At 55.1% G+C, this 19,262-nt stretch overlaps 1 protein-coding gene across 2 annotated transcripts in view; it reads right to left on the bottom strand.

Moving 5' to 3' along the window:
* The window catches only part of PLEKHH1 (pleckstrin homology, MyTH4 and FERM domain containing H1), a 48,614-nt gene that overhangs the window by 2,282 nt on the left and 27,070 nt on the right, over positions 1–19,262 (bottom strand). For both annotated transcript variants that reach the window (XM_036071156.2, XM_036071157.2), the window contains exons 8-28: positions 17,485–17,563; positions 16,743–16,834; positions 15,013–15,163; positions 14,654–14,796; positions 13,670–13,780; positions 12,684–12,770; positions 12,184–12,345; positions 11,151–11,231; positions 10,606–10,788; positions 10,102–10,210; positions 9,203–9,315; positions 8,467–8,643; positions 8,056–8,153; positions 7,401–7,578; positions 6,702–6,857; positions 5,520–5,620; positions 4,644–4,785; positions 3,339–3,481; positions 3,089–3,218; positions 1,295–1,381; positions 842–988 (exon numbers count right to left, since the gene is read on the bottom strand). In XM_036071156.2, the coding sequence (XP_035927049.1) occupies positions 842–988; positions 1,295–1,381; positions 3,089–3,218; positions 3,339–3,481; positions 4,644–4,785; positions 5,520–5,620; positions 6,702–6,857; positions 7,401–7,578; positions 8,056–8,153; positions 8,467–8,643; positions 9,203–9,315; positions 10,102–10,210; positions 10,606–10,788; positions 11,151–11,231; positions 12,184–12,345; positions 12,684–12,770; positions 13,670–13,780; positions 14,654–14,796; positions 15,013–15,163; positions 16,743–16,834; positions 17,485–17,563 (2,670 nt within the window). The remainder of the gene's footprint in view (positions 1–841; positions 989–1,294; positions 1,382–3,088; positions 3,219–3,338; positions 3,482–4,643; positions 4,786–5,519; positions 5,621–6,701; positions 6,858–7,400; positions 7,579–8,055; positions 8,154–8,466; positions 8,644–9,202; positions 9,316–10,101; positions 10,211–10,605; positions 10,789–11,150; positions 11,232–12,183; positions 12,346–12,683; positions 12,771–13,669; positions 13,781–14,653; positions 14,797–15,012; positions 15,164–16,742; positions 16,835–17,484; positions 17,564–19,262) is intronic.

Raw genomic sequence — 19,262 nt, 5'->3', positions numbered from 1 at the left:
AATACCTGGGAGAAAATGTCGGGATCATTTCTGTAAGGTTCAGAGGCCCAGGGAAATGGGTGCCTGTTGGTCTGAAGGGCCACTGACACACAGTACCCTCCTGAGAACAGGAGAGGCGATATTCTGCTCTGCTCATCTCCAGGCCAGGGAAGCGGGCCTCCCTGGAGGAAGTGTCTATATCCTCTCCTTTGGCAGGGGTGGTATTAAAAGGAGGAGGTTGGGGAAGCTCCAATTTTAGGATTAAAACAGCAGGGTTTCTACTTACTCTCAGAAGGGAGTCAGGAACTAGATCAGAACTTGGGTTTTGGAGTCTTTGTTGTTTTTGCTAGTCCGTATCTCCTGCACTGAGCAGGATACAGAGGCCTTAAAGCAGAAGAGGTCTCTGGGATGGACTTTAAGACTGTAAGGAAGGGGGAGCACGTGGAGACCGTCCCGCTTGGGGAGCGGTGCTGGCAGAAGGCAGGAGAAGAGAGCGCGCAGAGGAGGAAGCTGGCCGCCCTAGCCCCTGGGTCGGCTGCAAGAGGAGCAAGTGGGGAGCAAGTGGGCACCCGCCTCCAGCCTGTGCAGCGCCGGGCTGCGGGGGCTGAGAGCACCACAGGAGCACCTGGACCAGAGCGCACACCCTCCCAGCCGGCCCCTCACCCGCCAGCTCGGCAGTGGCTACTGAGCTGCTACCCGACCTGAACCCTTTGGAGGACTGATTATAGACAAGACCAAAGTTTTACCTGGGGCAGGGCCCTTCTAGGGTATGGTCATAACCCAGCTTCCTCCCTTCACTTCAAGCCCACCTCCTCAGACCAGAGAGATCCAAGTAACATGGTTTAGCAGCTGTCAGACCCACCTTGGGAGCAGCCATCCGGAAGAGCAACTTCTCAATGTGGCCTTTCGCAGAGCTCTGGTCTGGAATGGATCTAATCACAAGCATGAAGTCATCCCGGCAGCCGCCGAAGGTCATTACTGAAGAGTAGGGGTAAGTGATGTGCACTTGCTGCAAGAAGAAGCCAGTCAGTTCTGGGGAGACTTCCCAGCTGCCTCCTGAGCTGAACCAGCACCCCGTCTCTGCCAGGCACGGGCAGCCTTAACCAGAAAGGGAGAACCTGGAAGTGGTCCTAATGTGGAGATCTACATCTTGAATGTCGATAAGCCGTGTCTAGACTAGAGGACATCAAGGCTTGGGTGGGGTGGGTAGGGAAACCATGGTCACTTAGCTCAGGCCTTTGAGTCTACAGAGGAGAAGAAAAGGCACTGTTCAGGAGAAGGAAGGGTCAGAGAACCAGCCCTTATTCTTTCGTACCATAGTGTTGTGGTCCAGGATGCTGACACCATCCTCATTCACAGCAATCCACACCAGAGTGCTCTCCTTGGAAGACCTCTGTGCAGGCTGGGGAAACAGGAAAATCCCATCAGACATATCCACAGCTAGGGATGCTCCACAATAAGAGCTTTTGGAGGAAGAAGGCACATCAAGGAATCTGCTAGGCAGTGATTTCCAACCTTTGTCTTGGAAAACATGAAAGATGGTATTTGTACAGCATGCTGAAGTAAACAGAAGACATCTGGCCTTGGGGCTCTGGCCACCTAATTACCATCTTGAGAGGGGAGGAGTACCCACAGTACACTGGTTGGGAGGCTCTGCTGCAGAGCAAGGCCAGCCCCAGCGGCTTGGTCATGGGCACAGAGAACGGGCTGTGTTCTCCTAGTGCTCACAAACTGACAGCATAAAACCCACAGTCTCTCCCGGCTGAAGTACATCTTGGTTCAGCCAATTTCCTACGGGCCGAGAAGGAAACAGGAAAGTAAGAATGCAATCCTTTGGGCTTTAGGCTCTACTAGTGAGAAAAGTGGCTATTTGGTGGACAATTCCTGGTATGACTAATTTTCACGGCCGCACCTGCAATAGGGCAATCCAGATTTCCTAGCTCTCCTACCCAAAAGGCTGGGGACAGGGATGGACATGTCCTCATTTTCAGAAGCTTTTCCCAACCTCCCAGACTGAAAGGGTCCCAGGGTACCCTGTTATATGCCTTTATAACACCCCAATACTTCTCCTTAAGCACTTAGGACAGCTTATAAAATAACTTACATGTGTATTTAAAGAATAAATATGATTATTTGATTAACGTGTATCTCCCCTACTACACGGGAAGCTCCACTAAGGCCAGGATGGTATCTGATTAGCTCATCTCTTGCAATCTCAAACAGTGCCTGAGACCTAGTAGCTCAACAATTGTTTCCTGAATGAATGAGTGAATGTCCACTGTCTAATCTATACCGTCAGTGAATAGGATCATGATCCAGCTTTGAGGACATGATACTCTGATTATGAATGAAGTTATGCACACCAGACACCTGGCCAAGAAAAGTTCCAGCTGAAATTACTGCTGGCCACCTGGGCTTCCTGCAGGGGAAATTAACTGTTGCCCGAGTAGTTAAGAGTCCCCTGTGGCCATGCTAAGTCAGTAGAGATGTATTTGTTTAGGTTATATATTATTATTTTACACTTTTTTAAAAATTAAAGTATTCTTGAGGTTGTCATGTCAAGTTTGAACCCTTGTGTGCGAATTAGTTGGTCCTATATTTTTTCTTTAGGGGTAGCACTGAGAAAGAAGTCAAAAAGGAAAGATTAAAGGACGCCTGGGTGGCTCATTCGGTTAAGCGTCTGCCTGCCTTCAGCTCAGGTCATGATCCCAGGGATCCTATCGGGTCCCGTATCGGGCTCCTTGCTCTGTAGGGAGCCTGCTTCTCCCTCTGCCTGCCGCTCCCCCTGCTTGTGCATGCACCCTCTCTCTGACAAATAAATAAATAAAAATCTAAAAAAAAAAAAAAGGAAGGAAGATGAAGGTCATCCAGAAATCATCCTGGCCCAAAAGCAGTGATCATAACTCTGCTCTGGACCATGGAAAAGTGGAGGCCAGAAATGGGTGGAGAAATAGCGCCCCCTGGTGGTTTTGCTAGCGTGCAGGCGGGCCCTGCAGCCTGGACTGGCTCAATCAGGACCAGATGTGGAGTAGTAGCTTGAGGACAATTTTAGGGCACGTTCCTGACGGTGTGGTAATCATTCCTTCCCCTGGAAACCATCGGCACTTACCTGAGCAGCAAAGAGCTTAGCACCAAAGAAAGGCCATTTCCGGGCCACTGTCAGGTAGATGCGGATGCACTCAGGAGGGGAGCAACCTTGCAGGGCTGCCCACTTTGTGGTCAGCAGATCTGCCAGGTGCCTGGTTTGGATGGATGGAGAGAAATGGGTCAGTAAGATGCCAACAGGTTTTCACTGCAGCTCTGAGGCCATCCAGCCCCTGCCTCCCCACAGCAACTCCCTCCGAGACCTTGCAGCCTACCTCAGCTGTTCAGGGGGTGCCCCATGTCTGTAGCGCCTCGGGTAGAACCTGTCCAGGACCTGCTGGAGGTGATGCTGAACCTTGGCAGGGAGTGTGCTCCCAGGGCCTGGTGGGCTGGGCCTCTCTAAGTCCCCATATTCTACCTGGGTTGGAAGCACATGGAAGAAGCAGTCAAGAATCCAGAGGTGGGTGGGGTGGGGCTGGGGCTGCTGGAGAGGAGAAATAAACCATCACTTCATCACTTCATTGATGGGGTGTGGATGGATGTGAAAACACTTTCTGTGAAGAGACCCTTCATCTCAAGTTTCACAGACACTAGAGAAACCACCTTATGGTCCTCGATTATTATTTACATCCACTCTCCTTTTACAGCGGGGGTTAAGTGCCTTATCCAAAGACACAGTTAATTAGTGACAGGCAAGGGAAAACTATGGATCTTCTGGCTTCTAATCCAAACATATGAGATCCAGAACTGAAGATGCTATAGATCCTAGAGTATTGCAGTGTTCCAAATGTGGCCTTTGGAATCACACCCGGCTCAGATCCCAGCTCTGCCATCTGCTGGCCTTGTAACCCTGAGCAAGTTATTTAAATTCTCTGGGCTTCAATTTCCTCATGTGGGGATAAGAACTAACTGGGATAATACATATAAAATACTTAGCAGAGAATCCTCTATGGAGTATTCAGCAAATATTTATTATTATAAAGGTCAACTATTATTTCCCCTTCCTCTCCAGCATGTAGATTGAGGCCCTCCTCTCTCATGGGAACCCCGAGGGCATCCCAGATACCTCTGGCAAGACAGCCTCCTAAAGGTAATAGGGAGAAGAGTGGAAGTCCAAATGTACGTTTCTCTTCCTGATTCTACTTACAATGTTTTACAGTTGTAAGTACAAATCTTATCACATCTGTTACGCGATATACATCATTTCAGTAGCATACTGAAGTACATGGTACAACCCCGTGGGGGAGGGCAGGGAGGCATTTTTGTTTTCGGTATACAGAGAAGGAAACTAAGGCAGAGACCACTGCAGTGACTTGCCAAGATCTCACGGTGGGAAGGTGGCCAGTGCGCAAGGGCAGGGCTCTGCATTCCATGTCCAGAGTTCTGCATGTAATCTCTATCTGCAGTGAAGGGCTGTGATGGTGAGGAGTCAGCTGCCCTCCACAGCCAGAGACAGCCAGGCCGCCCTCCCCTCGGGCACCGCAGGGTCTGCGGTCTCCTGTTTCAGGCTGTGTGCTGTGTGCCCCCTGTGAGTCCAAAGATGGTGCCCTGATCCTCCCAGTTCCTGAACAGAACCTTACCTGGGCCATCAGGGCAGCCATCTCAAGAGCCAGCTCCTTGTTGACAGGAAACCTCCCTGCCACTACCTCCCCGCTAGTCTGGGACGCCAGCAGCAGCCGCTCCCGCTCCGTCTCCCCTCTGACCTGACTCCGAAAGTACAGCCTGCAGGGAAGACGGCGAGAAGCAGCCAAGACTCAGCTGGGATCTCAAATGGATGAGGTCATCTTGGCATCTGTTTATCTTGATTTCCAAAGAAAGAAACTACTCTTTTTATACCATCTGTGAGCCTATTTTCTGTTGCCTCCAGAAAAATTTAAGCACGACCCAGGGCCGACACAGGGCCGTGAGCGCTCATAGCAACAGCGGCCCGGAGTACACCTGACCGCACCACTGCCCTGCTGGGTCTGCTGAGGGGGTCTGCTCCCCGGAGCCACAGCTGCTCAGGGAACTGGAGGAGTTCAAGATGCCAAGAGAATACTGGAAATCATGTGCCTGGAGACAGACCTGGGATGGGATTTTCTTATCTAAATGGGCAAAAAATCATGGTATCTACTTCTGTATTTGCTGGAATTGTTACAGGAGCTATTTATTCTTGAGCCTTAAATATCTAGCGCTCATACAAAATTTCACTCTTCTAATGGAACCTGTGCAGCCACCCCACAAGGGTGGTCCGTTTTCCTGGCAGGGGTGTGTGTGTGTGTGTGTGTACATGCAGTTCAGGGACCGAGAGCCTGAGCTACCCAGGGTCTCACCGAGGATCACCAGAGCCAGCCTGGGCCACCACCTACTGCCCACAACACAGTGCTGTCTGCGGACACGCAGTCTGCCCGGCACAGGCCCGAGGGTGCGAGTGATGGGTGCCCCCCTCCCCCTCCCCCTTGGGCGGCGCTCGGGACCTGTTCTTGTACATCAGCTTCACAACACGTGTGCCACCCTCAGCCTTGCCAGGGTGCAGCTCCTTCAGGGCTTGCTCCCACTTGGAGATGGCATCACAGATCTGAAACAGGCAGGAGAGGACAGTCAGAAAAGGGCCTGAGGAGGGGTACAGGTCCCACCGGGGGCAGGACCCAGGGAGAGCAGCAGGGCAGAGTCGAGTGACTGTCCTCCATCAGGAGGCTGCCATGCAGGCCTCATGCGCCTGGGACCAGAGGTGTCTTACAACGACCCCCCAGACAGAGCGGTAGAGCCCTGGGCATGGCGTGAGGAGAAAGCCTGGGATGCTGCCCCCCGTTGGCCTTGACACCTGAGGGGGCCTCCCCAGAGGCTAGGCAGGCCTCCGTCAAAAACCGTGGCCTCCCATTACCAGCTCCATTTCCCTTCCACCGACCACTATTCTCTTCAACCAGTACACCCGGAGGCCTACTGTGTAACCGAGCCTTACAGACACGCAGACGTTTACAAAGAGGACACGCGTGCAGTAGTTCCGGGAACGGTAAAGGACTGGAGGAGCCTTTGTCCTGTTGCCATAGGAAGAACAGACACGGAACCAAAACCCTCATACTCATCAACACTACAACACGTTCCCACAAACACTTAACATCCCCCATGGCACTAATCCCAGACCACAAGACAAGATAGGTCTTAAATCCCATTCAAGGGCCTTTCACTTGTAGACGCGCCACATAGATCTACCTGCTTAAAATGCGGTTGAACCTGTAAGCACGGCAGAGGCCCTGGCAGCAGGGCAAGAATGAGGGGCAGTGCACAACACATATCAGCGGGTCCGGGGGATGGCCGTCTACCTCTGCGTGTGTATAGGGGCAAGAGCCTCCCTGTCCTTCCTACACCAAGCTGAGAAGCAGCTTTTCCCCTGGATACCGCACAGCCCCTCGAGGGCGGGGGTGGGGGATATGGGGATATTCTCTCCAGAGACAAGGGCAAAAACAACTTTTCTCTGCCCATACAGGTAGGTTTTCGGATGACACAGATTCTGACCAGGGGAACACCTTGGGCTCCCAACCTAACAGTCCGTGGAATAGGAAGGCACCCGCCAGAGGGGCTCTTTCCCCACCGTCCAAACCCTGAAGCCTGGAGGTATCCCAGGAGGGGCTCAGTTGGCTCAGTGGGGGGGCCATCACCTTGATGCTCCCCTGCAGGCAGTGTTCCAGGTCTCTGCCGGAAGGATCGTCTGTGAAGAGGGCAAAGCCAGAGTGGGAGGACTTCCTCATGCCGGTCTCTTGGTTCAGATGCTGGAGGAACTCATCAACTGTGGAGGAGCCATCAAAACCGACCACCTGCACGGGAGAGGGGTTAGTCCCAGAGGAAACTTCCAGAGAGGAGCTCGTTAGGGCTAGTGGAGGGCTGTGAGTCTGAAGGTGGGAAGGCTTGGCTGCAAGGAGCAAGGGCAAATGCAAAAGCCGAAGGAAGCTGGTTTCCCTAGTCACGTGCAGAGGGTGCATGCTTCAGGGACAAGCCCGCCCGCTGTAAGCTGGCGTCAGCAGCTCTGCTGCCCCTTTGCCGCCACGCTTTTGGAGGCCTTTGGTCCCGCCACTTTCTCAGTCAATGTCTCAGCTTCCCTGTTCATGCAGTGGTTTCGAAAGATCTACTTCCCAGGTGCCAAACAGTGAAGCACTTTTGCAATTCAAGCTCCTTTCTCCCTCCACACCAAGTTCATGGTCCCACCCCCACCTCCAAATCCCAGGCCCGCCCTTCTGCTGGTCTGCCTATTAAGAAGCTGCCAAGCCTAAGGAGGTTTAGCACCCACCTGGCCCGAACGTGTTCTCTGGGCTAGGGATAGGAGAGGACCAAGGACAGGGAAGCCAGCGCGGCCTCCTCACCTGGTAAGTCCCATTGGCAAAATGCACGGGGATGCTGAAGGGTGAGGAGTGGTGGAAGGGGTTGCGCAGCAGGATGGACACCACTTCCATGCGGGACGGCCTGGCCTCCCGCTCCCCAGTCTCCAGCGTCCGCTCCACAGCCCGTTGGCAGTAGGCGGCATACTGGCCAGTTTCATTTCTAAAGAGACGGGGAAGAAAGAAGATCCCAGGGAATCCACTCATCTCTGCTACCTTGACCCCTTGGCCGCTGACCCTGACCCAGCCGAGACCCCATCTGCAGCGGGGCCAGTGGTGAGAAAGGCCCCGAATGCTCTGGTCTGCGGTGTTCATCTGTCTTTCAGGGTCTATCTGCTGCAGGCGGCTCACACAGATATTTTCTCCAGAAGCCAGAAGAACGGGGCCACAGACCATGAAAATGTGGGGATGATCTGGGGACACCCACAAAGCATGCATGCGTACACGGACTGGTGTGCAGAGCCGCCCAGGCACGGCCAGACTCCACGTGCCCACTCCTGTACACAGCGACGAGCGAAGTCTCCGTGACCGCCGTGCCAACCTCAGGGGCAGGGCGGCCTGGTCCCTCCCAGTCTGCCCCCCCCCCGCCCCCCGGGCCCTCTTCCCCATGCATGGGCAGCGGGAAAGGACGCTCACACACCTGGGGTCCGCGTGGCGCTGGAGCTGCTGTTTGACGTACCAGAGGAAGTGGTGCTGAGGCAGGAAGAGCGGGGCGCACAGAGCCAGGAGCTGCCAGCACTGCGGGAGCACAGGCAGCATGGGGCGGGTGCCGGCTCTGCAGCACCGGCCGCCCGCACAGCCCTGAGCTACCGAGCCCGCAGCACTCTCCAAACCAGGGCTCCCCCCCCAACCCTCTGTGGCCGCCAGGATGGCCAACCTGGTCAGGCTTCGTCCATCACACGATCCGACCAGGTACAGCCGTACGGAGGCAGCCCACGGGCTACCACGCTTAGAACGTGCCTGCCCAGCCCCCTCCATCCACCTTCCTGCCCCCCACCCCCCTGCAGTCCCCCCGTGGCTCCGGTCGGCTGCTCGCCCCGGGGCTGCTCACCTGTATGAGAGAGCACTTCTGAGGTGGGCGGCAGCTGGTCTGCTTCATGAGCTGGCAGTAGATCTCGCTCTGCAGCTCGGGGTGAACCAGGCAGACCTGCAGGGCCGTCTGGGCCAGAGACACGTGGTAGTCCACCGAGGCTGCTTCCACGGGCACGTTGATGAAGAGCTGGCAGGACTGGCCGGGCAAGGATGGTGGGCACGGGCAGACCCACGGCCCCTCGGTTAGTGTCCTTGGTGACAGTGGGCGGACCGGGCCTCTGTCCCCCCAGGGCCGCTCTGGTTCACCTTCTAAGAGGGAGGACTGCTACTGCCTGAGGGCGTCTGTGCCTGCTACTTTGGGATAAGCATCCTGCCTTCTTTAAACGTGTCCGTTACATAAGCAAGTCATCCATTTTTTTAAGAGAATATTCAGATGGACACAAAGTAGGTCAGACTCTCTCAGGTTCAGAAGCAACCTACACCTGGCCTTTCCTGCTGTTCACTCCAGGAGGGGAGTGCCTCAAGGGGAGTCTCACTGCTCTTCCCCAGGAAGCCGTGAACGCCTCCCCGCCGTAACAGGCCGCGGCGAGGACCCGGGGGGACTCTTTCCCTTCCACTCAGACCCCTCTGTGAGCTACCCCTACCTGCACGGGTTCCACCCCGGCATCACCATGGTGGGCAAACTGCTCCGGGGAGAGCCTGGCCCACAGAAAGGGGGCACCTGCTGCTGGGCCTGCGCTCCGTTCCCGTTTTACCTTGAAGAGCTTGAGAGCCTCCGTCTGCAGGGCCTCCGAGGGCAGGGTGGTGAGGGAGGTGTACAGCCCGTCCTTGCTGTAACACAGCATGGGGTGCCTCCAGAGAGGGGAATCTGCCCAAACCACAGCACCGAGAGCGGAAGCGGTTACCGCTGGTGAGGGCACTTGCCTCCCACCCCCACCCCCTCCTGGATCTGTGAGGAAAACAAGGACAGACTGTCTGGACACAGAGTCGCGCTGGGTTTATACCCACAGAGGGTGGGGCACGCAGGGCACCCCTGCCTCTAGCACGCTCACAAGCGTGGCTCACAGGAAGTGGCTACTGCTTTGCTTGCAGGGTGGCAACAGGGGTGAGTACGTGTGCTTGTGGGTATCTGAGCGCAAGCGTGTGTGTGCAGGGGCGGCCCCTCCCTGCAGGGTCGGGTCTGGATGGAGAGCGCACATCAGCCTGACGTCGGCAAGTCTCAGAGGAGCAGGGAAGGGGTGTGTGGCGTGTGCCGTTAGTTCCTCGGGGTCCTGAGGATCAGGAGCTAACACCCCACACTTGGGTTGGTCTAATCCCAATGTAGGCTTCGTTCATGAGTTAAACTCTTACTATGCACCAGCTACCTTCTTTCCTCAACCCTTGGCCCAGCCGGCAAACCCAGAGCGAGCGAAGTAAAACATTGACCTGGGTCACTGGGAAGTCTGTTCCCAAATCAACTCCCCCAGATACAGCCTGGTCACCTCAGTATCTTCACCAGAACAGGGGCTCTGGAGCTTGGATGGGAATGTCCTTCTATGGCTTAGACGGTTTTAAAACAGCTTCGGGGTATAGAAATGCTTTCTTTGGGTTTCTGACCAACCATCACCCAGCCACCACCCTCCAACCCATGCAGGGATGGCCACCCTTGCCTTACCTGGGTCTCCCTCCCCGTCCATCAGTTTTCCAATGAGCTGCTCATAGGTAGTGCCGACCCGAGCACTGCTGCCCCCTGCAGCCACTGTGAGGTGGTACAGCCACGTGTCCTAGAAGGGGATGGAAGCCATCTGCGGAGACTGGAGTGGGAAAAATGGAGACGAGGGCTCCGGAGAAGTTTCCTTGAAGGGGCCAAGCCCAGGGTGAGCCTAGGCTAGTCTGGTTGGCACAAGTCAAGGCCACCAGTCTCTAAGAGGAAAGACTTGGGATCAGGCAACATGAACCCAAGTTTCTAAGCTTGAGGCACTATCTCATGGTCCCAGTGGAGAGACACTGGTCCCTGGGAGGGAATTCACTATAAGGAATAGTCCCAGTCAGGGAATGCTAGTTGCCAAAATGTCCAGGAAGGAAAGAAACTTGAATCTGGGGAGGTTGGGAAAGAAAGAAGGGAAGATGGGAATCACAGGACCGAGCTAGGCCATGGAGGCCCAGCCCCCTCGCTTACCATTTCATGCTTGGTGCCAATGAGGAGGTAGGTGGGGCTGTGCTCTGGGGGGTGGATCGCCAGGGTGCGGTGGGAGGAGAGCAACCGCCGGCTTCCTCCAGCCTCGTAGTCCTCGTCTGAGTCACAGGATCGATCTACTTCCTCTATGCGCGCGTCCCGCACAGGCAGATGGCCCAGGGGTCGCTGTGGACAGGAGCCTTCCATGAATGGGAGAGCCAGCAGCGAGCAGGGCAGCCTCCTCTCTCTGAACCCTCAGGCCCTGTTGGGCTGGGAATCATGGATGTGGTCGGATCATGGAATGAGGGGCTTAACTACAGCTCCCTGGCTGAGGCTTGCCTGGAGAAGCAGACAGACCCTACGGGTAGAATCTGTGGGCCATGCACACCGGCCATTCAGGCTACAGGGACCCAGCCAGCTCTGTACACTTGTGGTGGCATGAGGTGGGGTCAACAGAAAAGCTGGGGCCTTCCATCAAGGACATGGAGCCACAGGAATGTGGTCTGGGGAAAGCAGAGAGTGGGTGCTGTCAGGAAGCCAGGAAGTACCTTGTCCTCATGACTTCGATAGTAGTAGAAGGTTCTCCCAACAAGAGCACACCAGACCAGCTTGGAATGGCCATGTTTTACCTATAAGACAGAAATTAAGACCAAGTGATTAGAACCAGGTAATCCCAGAAGTAAATCCAGGACTGCCAAAGAGAAGCCAGAGGAAGGCAGGTCTCAGAACCCCTGGTCAAACTCAGGTCCTTAGTGGAGATGCCACCCAGGTGCCCTACTAACAGGACCGGCCCTTTCACATGGAGGGTCCGTGGCGTGTACCCTGTGACACCCCATCCATCCTTGCACCACATGCCATTAAAAGATTAACCAGGCCAATCAGATGTCCTGTCCCAGGAATACGGACACAGCTGTAAGAATGCTGAGGGCGGGGGGGCAAGGCCATGCATGGGGGGCTAAAGCCCCCGGACAAACGTAAATCACGAGGGCACAGCAGGTGCACAAAAGGCGGAGGAGACTGACTCAAGCACAGACTGAAAGTGGAGGCAGAGAGAGAGCCAAGAGCACCGAGCTCGCTCACACAAGTGGCTTTGCTTCCTCATGGCATTCTGGCCTAGTTCATGTGCTTCCTTGTTTACTTCCATTTTCTTGAGGATAACAAGTACTTCTCTGCTCCTTATAGCCAGAAGAGTCCTAACTCAAACACCTTTAGGGCAGGCCTGGCACCTGACGTCTTTGAGTGGCCACACCTGCCTCGCCTACCTCACGGCTTCCCACTATTCATACTGAGGCACGGTGGGCGCAGGTGGGGGTGGGCAGCAACTCCTAATAACTCCTAATAACTCCTAATAACCTCAAAATAGGTCCTTTCCCTCCTGTCCTGACAACAGCTGTGGTGCTCACAACCCTGATCTCTGTGTTCACTCACTGACACTTTGAGTGGTCAGACCCTGTTTGAGGCCCACCCGCTAATCCCGTGAGCCAAGTCCTGCAGACGGGCTGTAAGGAAGGCCGCACTCGGGCGCCTGGCTCCCTGGCCTCTCGGGAGGCCCGCGTTCCTCCTCACCAGCCCCTCTCCTACCTTGGTCAGCCAGCCCTTCACAGTGGGTTTGGTGCCACCCCGCGGCGGGGCTGGAGGCCCCATGGGCTGGACCTTCAGCAGGCTCTGCAGTACTCGGATCCACTCCTCCAGCAGGCCCGGTGAGTCCGCCGTCAGGTAATAGGTTTTCTTCTCAGAGATAAGCTGTGGAGGAGGGATTGGGGGCAGGGGCGGGGAGATGGCAGGATGGCATGCCAGGGACCGGGCTCTGAGGTGGCACAGATCCCTGAACCCACTGGGCCTTCCTTCATCCCACCCTGGGACTCCCTCCCTTCTTTCCCTTGTTCTCTTCTCCCCGTCTCTGCTACCTTCACTCTGTCTCACACATTCGGTCTCTTCTTCCCTCCCGGTACTCACAAATTAGAGTCACGTCCACACGTCTCTAACACATGCTCATTTTGCCCCAGCTTTGCTTCCATCCTAGTCCTATCCAAACCCAGCAGCTCTTTGTCCAAACTGCTGGCTGCTAAGAGCCTGCCCACCTGGAATGTCTGTGCACCTTCCCCTCGAACAATTTGGCAACGGGAGTTCAGTTCCACTTGACCCTGAGGTTTCCGGATGACGTCACTCTGTAAAGACAGGAATGGGGAGGAACACGGTAGGAGCCTTCCCAGAGCACATCATTCTCCCTCAGATCTTAATCCAGGCCACAGGCAAAGGGGAAAGTGATTCCCAAGCTTTCCTGGGCTATGGTATGATGGGTAACTTGTTCTGGATCCTGGTTCTAGCTAAATGGAGCAATGATTAGAGACATGGGTCTGACCCAGGCCTCAAAAAGTACAGATTGAGCCTTTAACATTGGATCAGAAGCCACCATGTTATTACTGAGCTATAAAGCCTTTAAATTCTTTCTACTACATCCTTTACACCAAGTGTGGCAAATAAGTGGCATACACATCACCATTCCCCTTCCCAGTGTGCCCGCACACCTTACTTATCAGCCAGAGCATGCCCACTCACTGAGTGATACGGGCCCAGAATCCAGACACATGGCCTTTTCGCTTTCTTTATACCATGAACGTTGGTTCCCCAAGGAGGTCCTGCCAAACTAGATCTCAACATCCAAGGCTCCCTAATTCCAAACTGTACAGGAAGGAGGTGGAGGAGGTGATGGGCTCTCTGTTAGAACAACCCAGATGATGTGAGGGCAACCTGGGAACAATTCTTTTACGGGACCAGGAATTCAAAGAAATCAACTTCTGAAGTAAGAAGGAATCACCAAGCCAACTCATCTAGAACTGCCTTTCCCTGCTCTGTGCCTGATTTCACTCCAAGAACCAGTGACCAGCCTCATGGTCCCATGTGAGGCTCAAAGCCCCCGGTGCCCAGCCAGGCTGCCTCTCCCCACCTGCCAGTCCTCTGCCCTCTGGCCGTGGGCCCCACCGACCCTTCTTCTAGCCCCTGCTGCACAGTTCTGAGTTTGGGCTGGGGTCCTTTTGACTACTGTCCTGGGGGAGGAGGGTCTCACCGGGGACTTGTAGTACATAATCTGGCCCTGTCTCAGGACAAACCAGCGCCTCTTCCACGTCTTCACCCGGCTCCCCAGTTTTAGCAGGTAGCCTGACTTCTCCAATGACTCCTGCAGGGGTGAGAGAGTACGGGGCGGGGGAAGGAGAGGAGTGGACAGAAAGGGGGAATCACTTGGGGTTTGTAGACGTCATACAAGCCAAAATGGCCCCGTTGAGTTACTGCTTTGTTGTCAATTAAAAACAAATTCTTGAGAAGCTACTAGATGTATTTTCAGGGCACCATGCCCTGCTAAGGGTTCAGAGAGAACTAGCATAAAGCAAGGTGGCCCCGTCAGGGGCTGCATGAGGGAGGCTGGTCAGGGAGGGCATCCCGAAGAGCCAGACCAAAATGGCCTTGGAAGGAAAAGTCAGCTTCCCTTCAAAGCCACGCCAAGGGGAGGGAAAGGCCATGGTAGGCAGCAGGAAGGGAGGGGGAGGTTTGGGGACGAAGGGACACATCAGCCAGGCTGGGGCAGAGGGCTGGGGAATGAGGGATGTGGGTTTGCAGCACGGCTCTGAGCCTCGGGCTTCTTATCCAGAAAATGGGGTCCTCATCCTGAGAGGATGGTGAGGACACGTGAGACAAGGCATGAAGAGTACTGAGCACGGTGTGTGGTGCTCTGTAAGAACCCCGTAAATGTCCGCTCTCAGCATTCCAGGGTGAGAACACATGGAAACGTGTGGGGCTGGTGGGCCGCCACGGGAAAGCCCACTGGCTACTCCCGGTTTGATGAGGAGCTCACTGGGTGCCCTCTCCTTCCTCACAGGGTCTGTGTGTACCAGACTTGGGACCTGCCCGTCCCCCAGCTCACTCCCTGGTGCCTCGCACCTGTCATGGCCCCCCTACCCCCGCCTTCACCATGCCCCAGGACCCCTCGTCTCAGGCTGAGGGCTCCAGGCAGGCAGCCTCTGCTGGAGGCCGGCTCGCATCCTGCCTGGCTCACCCCGCCCAGGCCGGGCCACTCGGCGGAGTAGGACGAGGTCCGCTGCAGTTTGTGCTCTGGCTCGGAGTAGTCGCTGTCCAGCGAGCAGGCATCCGGGGGGATGGCGTAGTCACCTTCTGAGCTCAGCGAGGACATGGAGACGCCTGCCAAGGGAGGAGGAGTCAAGGCCTGGGTCCCAGACTTCCCCAGCTTACACAGCCTAGGAGCTGCAGGAGCCTTCCTCACCGACCCCGGGACCTCTGAGTCTGGAGCTGAGGGTCATGGGCAGAGATCAAGCAGGGGGCCCTGGATAAGCCCGCCCATGGGAGAAGGAGAGGGGCTGCTTGCTGCCCTGCACCCTCCTGCTCCCTCCCCTGTACCTCTCTTGATGGCCCGGGGGCTGCCCAGTCCGCTGGTCTTCCTGGACTCAGAGCAGGGGACCGAAGTTCGGAAACTCGCCTGAGAGCTGCGGTCATCATCGGACCCAGAGGATTCGTCCACAAAAGGCACGGTGCTGATCTGCGTGGCTCTCTGCAAGACAGGCGCCCTCCCCCACTGCAGCTCACCTTGCAGAACATGGCCCTTCCTGTGGGCACTGGTACTCCTGCTCCTGGGGCCCGGGGTGTGGCCAACACGGCCTGTCGGGGCACATGGGTGCCATCGTCTGCCTGGGACACTCCAGACAACTGTTCTGTCTCCACCTTACTCTCGTGTCCTCACCTCCATCCTTCTCCTTAGGCCTCCCGCCCCCCACACGCCATCCTCTCTGGTCCCCAAAGGACCTGCCCCATCCAGGCTGAGTACGCGGCTGCTGTGACCCTTCCTCCTGCCACTAGGGGGCCAGAATGCCCTGCGGGCCAAGCCCGAGACAGGCGCTTTAAACGTAGTATGCCGATAAGGAAACAGGCCATCTCAGTTGGCAAACATTTAAAAAGACTATCTCAACAGTTGGTGAAAGTGCGGGGAAAAAGATACTCTGTAGCGTGATAAAGGCTTTTAGAGGGTAACGTGGCACTACCTGCCAAAATTTACGACATGCCTATCATTCGCCCATAAATTTCCCCTCTAGCACTCTGTCCTCTGGAAATACACATACATGATACTTAAGTGCACAGAGATGTGTTTGCGCAATGATGTTCATCACAACACTGACTGTAGAGAAAAACAGAGATAGGACCTAAACTGTCCATCAGTGGAGGGCGGGTTAAGGTAGTTACGGGGCATCCACACCAACGGGTCCTGGACGGCCCTATAAGAGGAAGCGGAGCTGTGCACGGAGGTGCGGCCGGGAGATCGGACTCACGGTCGTGCGAACAAGCAAGGGGCGGAAGGACATGTATGTTATGATCCTCGTTGTGCGCATGCGCACGGGTGTGTGCGTGCGTGTGTGTTTGTGCGTGTGCGTGAGAGAGAGACAGGGACACGGACACGGACACAGACAGTATCTGTCAGTACACTGGTAAATGCATCAGAGAGCCTCACAGAATAAACAAACCATGAATGACAGTTGCCTCCGGGGTTAGAAATTAGGGAAAAGCAATGTGAAAGAAAATTTCACTTTTGGCTCTTTGATTCTTCTATAAAAAGTTTTACAAAGTATTACTGTTTTGGCCGCAAAAACCAGTAACAAAAGGAGACGAAAATATGTATGCAAACGTTATGTTGCAGTTATAGCTGAGTTTTGTTAAAAAATACAGAGATGTAACTAATGTAATATCGTGTGCCAACTAATACGCAAAGAAAAATACGCAGAGATATTATGAGAGTATACATGGGAATATGTGTTTGAACACGTATGAAATACTCTGGAAAGAGTCCTCCTGGGACAGACGTGTAAAAAGATGGGGAAGACAGGTGAAGCAGGGGTAGGTCTAACATTTAACTTTTCACTTTGCCCACGATCATATGGATGCAAATTTTTGTAAACATACAATTTTTATAATAAAAATCTAATAAATACTAAAAATAAAATGACATATAAATGGTAGCTGAGCTCCCTGCCCAGAGTCCTGTGTGTGCAGAAGCCTGACCCTAGAGCCCCACTCGAGCCACTACATGGACAAGGGGCCTCCTGGGTGGAACACCCCCACCTCAGACAGCAGCTTCTTACCCCCTTCAGGGCGGTGTAGACAGGCACGGTGACATTCTTGTAGACAAGGCCAGAGAAAGGCCCAGGGGATGCAAGGGCAGGAGGGCTTGAAGCTGGAGGGGGTGGGGAAGAGGGATGAGATTAACTCAGGTGCCATAACTCACTCAGGGGCCTGTGGGAGGCAGAGACCTGGGCAGACTGAGGAGGAGATCCACGCAGATAGTGTTCCCTGAAAGAGCACTCCAGGTGACAGGTGGGGTGGCTGTCCTTAGGATGGGGGCCAGGGACTTCTTCAGTCCCACTCTTGCGAAGGTGAATTACGAACCGTGAGACTCTGGAGCTCACATCACGGGGGATTCAGTGGCGGGCCAGCTGACTCAGGAGCCAGAGGGTAGGGATGCGGTTCCTTCAGGGAGCTCATCTAAATCAAGGCACTGGGGAGCTCTCCCACCCCCAGTACTGGGCACTACAGACCGGAAGCCAGTGCAGGTGGGAGGCTGAGCTGGAGGGCCCCGCCTCTAAGGTCCCTTCCAGCTCTGTAATTGGCTACAATCCTGTTAAAGGCCACGCCCACCCTGTAAGTGATGAGCTAAACATTCACAGCTTCCTTTTCCCTCCTAGGTAGCCCGGCTGTGTGATTTCACTGAACTCACCTGTTGGGGGAGGGAACGGGGTGCTGGGTGACACTGGCCCTGGGTGTTGCTAAGAGTCTTCTCCCTGCATGCCCACCCTGTCCAGCATGTGGGGCTCACTTGGGACTCACCGCAACAGGAGGCATTAGTTCTGGGAGATGCATCTGAGAGCCTCATGCCAGCCATGGCCACAGCATAGATCCGGCTCTCCTGGAATGGAAGGTCCCAGAGGGTCAGAGCGCAGCACAGAGCCTAGCCTTGGCCAATTACTGCTGGGGTAATCCTAGGCAAGTTACATCTGAGTGTCCTTTTCCTCAGCGCTAACGTGGGGGTAATGCTCACCTGTCAGTAAACATCTGACACCTGGAGCACAATCAGCATCCAACAGATAGGCATTCCTTCGCTTGCCTCCACCCTGCCCTTGGGGCAAGGAAGTTCAAGAGGAGGGGGTCAGTGACCTATTTCTCTGAATCGTACCCATTTTAGAGGCCCTGGGTCTCAGGCTCTCACCCCTCAAAGCTGGGGTGCTGATAATGAGGAAGTGGGAGCCCCACGGCAAGGGCATGCCCTTTTGTAAGCCTGTTGTTTGGAAACTGGGACACAGTTTCTTCCTACAGTAACAACATGCTGTTCGTGGTTAGGCCCAACCTGCAAAGGCTGCCTGAGCTCACCCAGGACCCTAAGCCCTGCTGTATAGACACACGGACGAGAAGCCCGTCAACTCCTCCCTGACCCCTTGGGATTCCTGGGTCTGAAGCAGGCCCACAGGCCTAGGCAGCTTTTCTAATGGGTTTGATCAAACAACCCAGAGGCCTCGCAGGTACTTTTCCCATCTCTTTCCTCCACTCAAGGTAAAGGGGAAAAAAAGACCCCCTCAGGGGACAGGGGAGTCGCAAGGACTAGGGCAGGTGGGCCTGGTTGGCTCAGGGAGGCAGCGGGGCTGGGGGGGGCTGGAAGGGCTGTGGGGTGCTACTGGGGTGTCCCCCAGAAGGGAGCAGCAGCTCTGGGTACGTGGGGAAAGGAGGGCTGGGTGGGACCTCCCCTGAGCTGAGCGGAATGGTGGGAGGTAAGAGATAGAGGAGCAGCGAGGAACGGGGTCCCAGGAGGGGATTATTCCTGCTAGTGCTGATCATGGAATTCAACCACGGTCAGGCTTCTAACTTCACAGAGGACATGCAAGTGAAGCTTGAGGGATTTAGGTAAAACAGATGTGGGAGTGTTTCACAAAAGTTATCCACTGCCCAACTCACAAGGTTGCTTTGAGGATCAACCGAAAAAGGGCTCTGCACGCTCTGAACTGGCAGATCAGCATACCTGACGCCCTCTGACTGAGAAATGTCCTTCTCTCCTTTCCCAGTCTTGATTTCCCCTCAGATGGTCCCCCCTGAGAAGAGAGGGTGGGCACCTATCGGAGTTTTTTTTAGGAGCAAGTTGCAATGAGGATTGTGAACAGGGGACAACTCCCCCTTAGCTGGTATGGCCGATTGCTGGGTCCCGGGCCCCAGCTGAGAGCAGGGAGGGCCTGTGGGAAGACCCGACACCCTTCACACCTTCACCCCCACGGCTCAGCCGATGTCCCATAGGGAAAGTGTCGTCCGAAGCATCTTCTGTATTTATTCACTCCCTTTTCCCCTGGGTCTCTCTCCCCCTCCCCTCAACCCACACGCAACACGTACAGGCAGAACTCAAGAACTCCTCGGAGGCATCATGGCGGACGGCTCTATTTCGGCCAAATGGCAGAAGTGAGCAGCACTTTTCTCTGGTACCACCTGCTGAGGCCTCCTGTCACATCCCTCACCCGAATGCTCCCTCACTGCCCACCTCTGCTTTAGGATTCGAGAGCGTTTGTAGTTACAACAATGAAAGAGAAGAGGGATGGTTCTGACGGTGGTCCAGCCTGGCCTGGCCC

Source organism: Halichoerus grypus, chromosome 8, assembly GCF_964656455.1.
Source record: "Halichoerus grypus chromosome 8, mHalGry1.hap1.1, whole genome shotgun sequence".
NCBI lineage: Eukaryota > Metazoa > Chordata > Mammalia > Carnivora > Phocidae > Halichoerus > Halichoerus grypus.
Note: the sequence above shows the minus strand (reverse complement) of the source record. Positions and strands in the feature narration are given on the sequence as shown.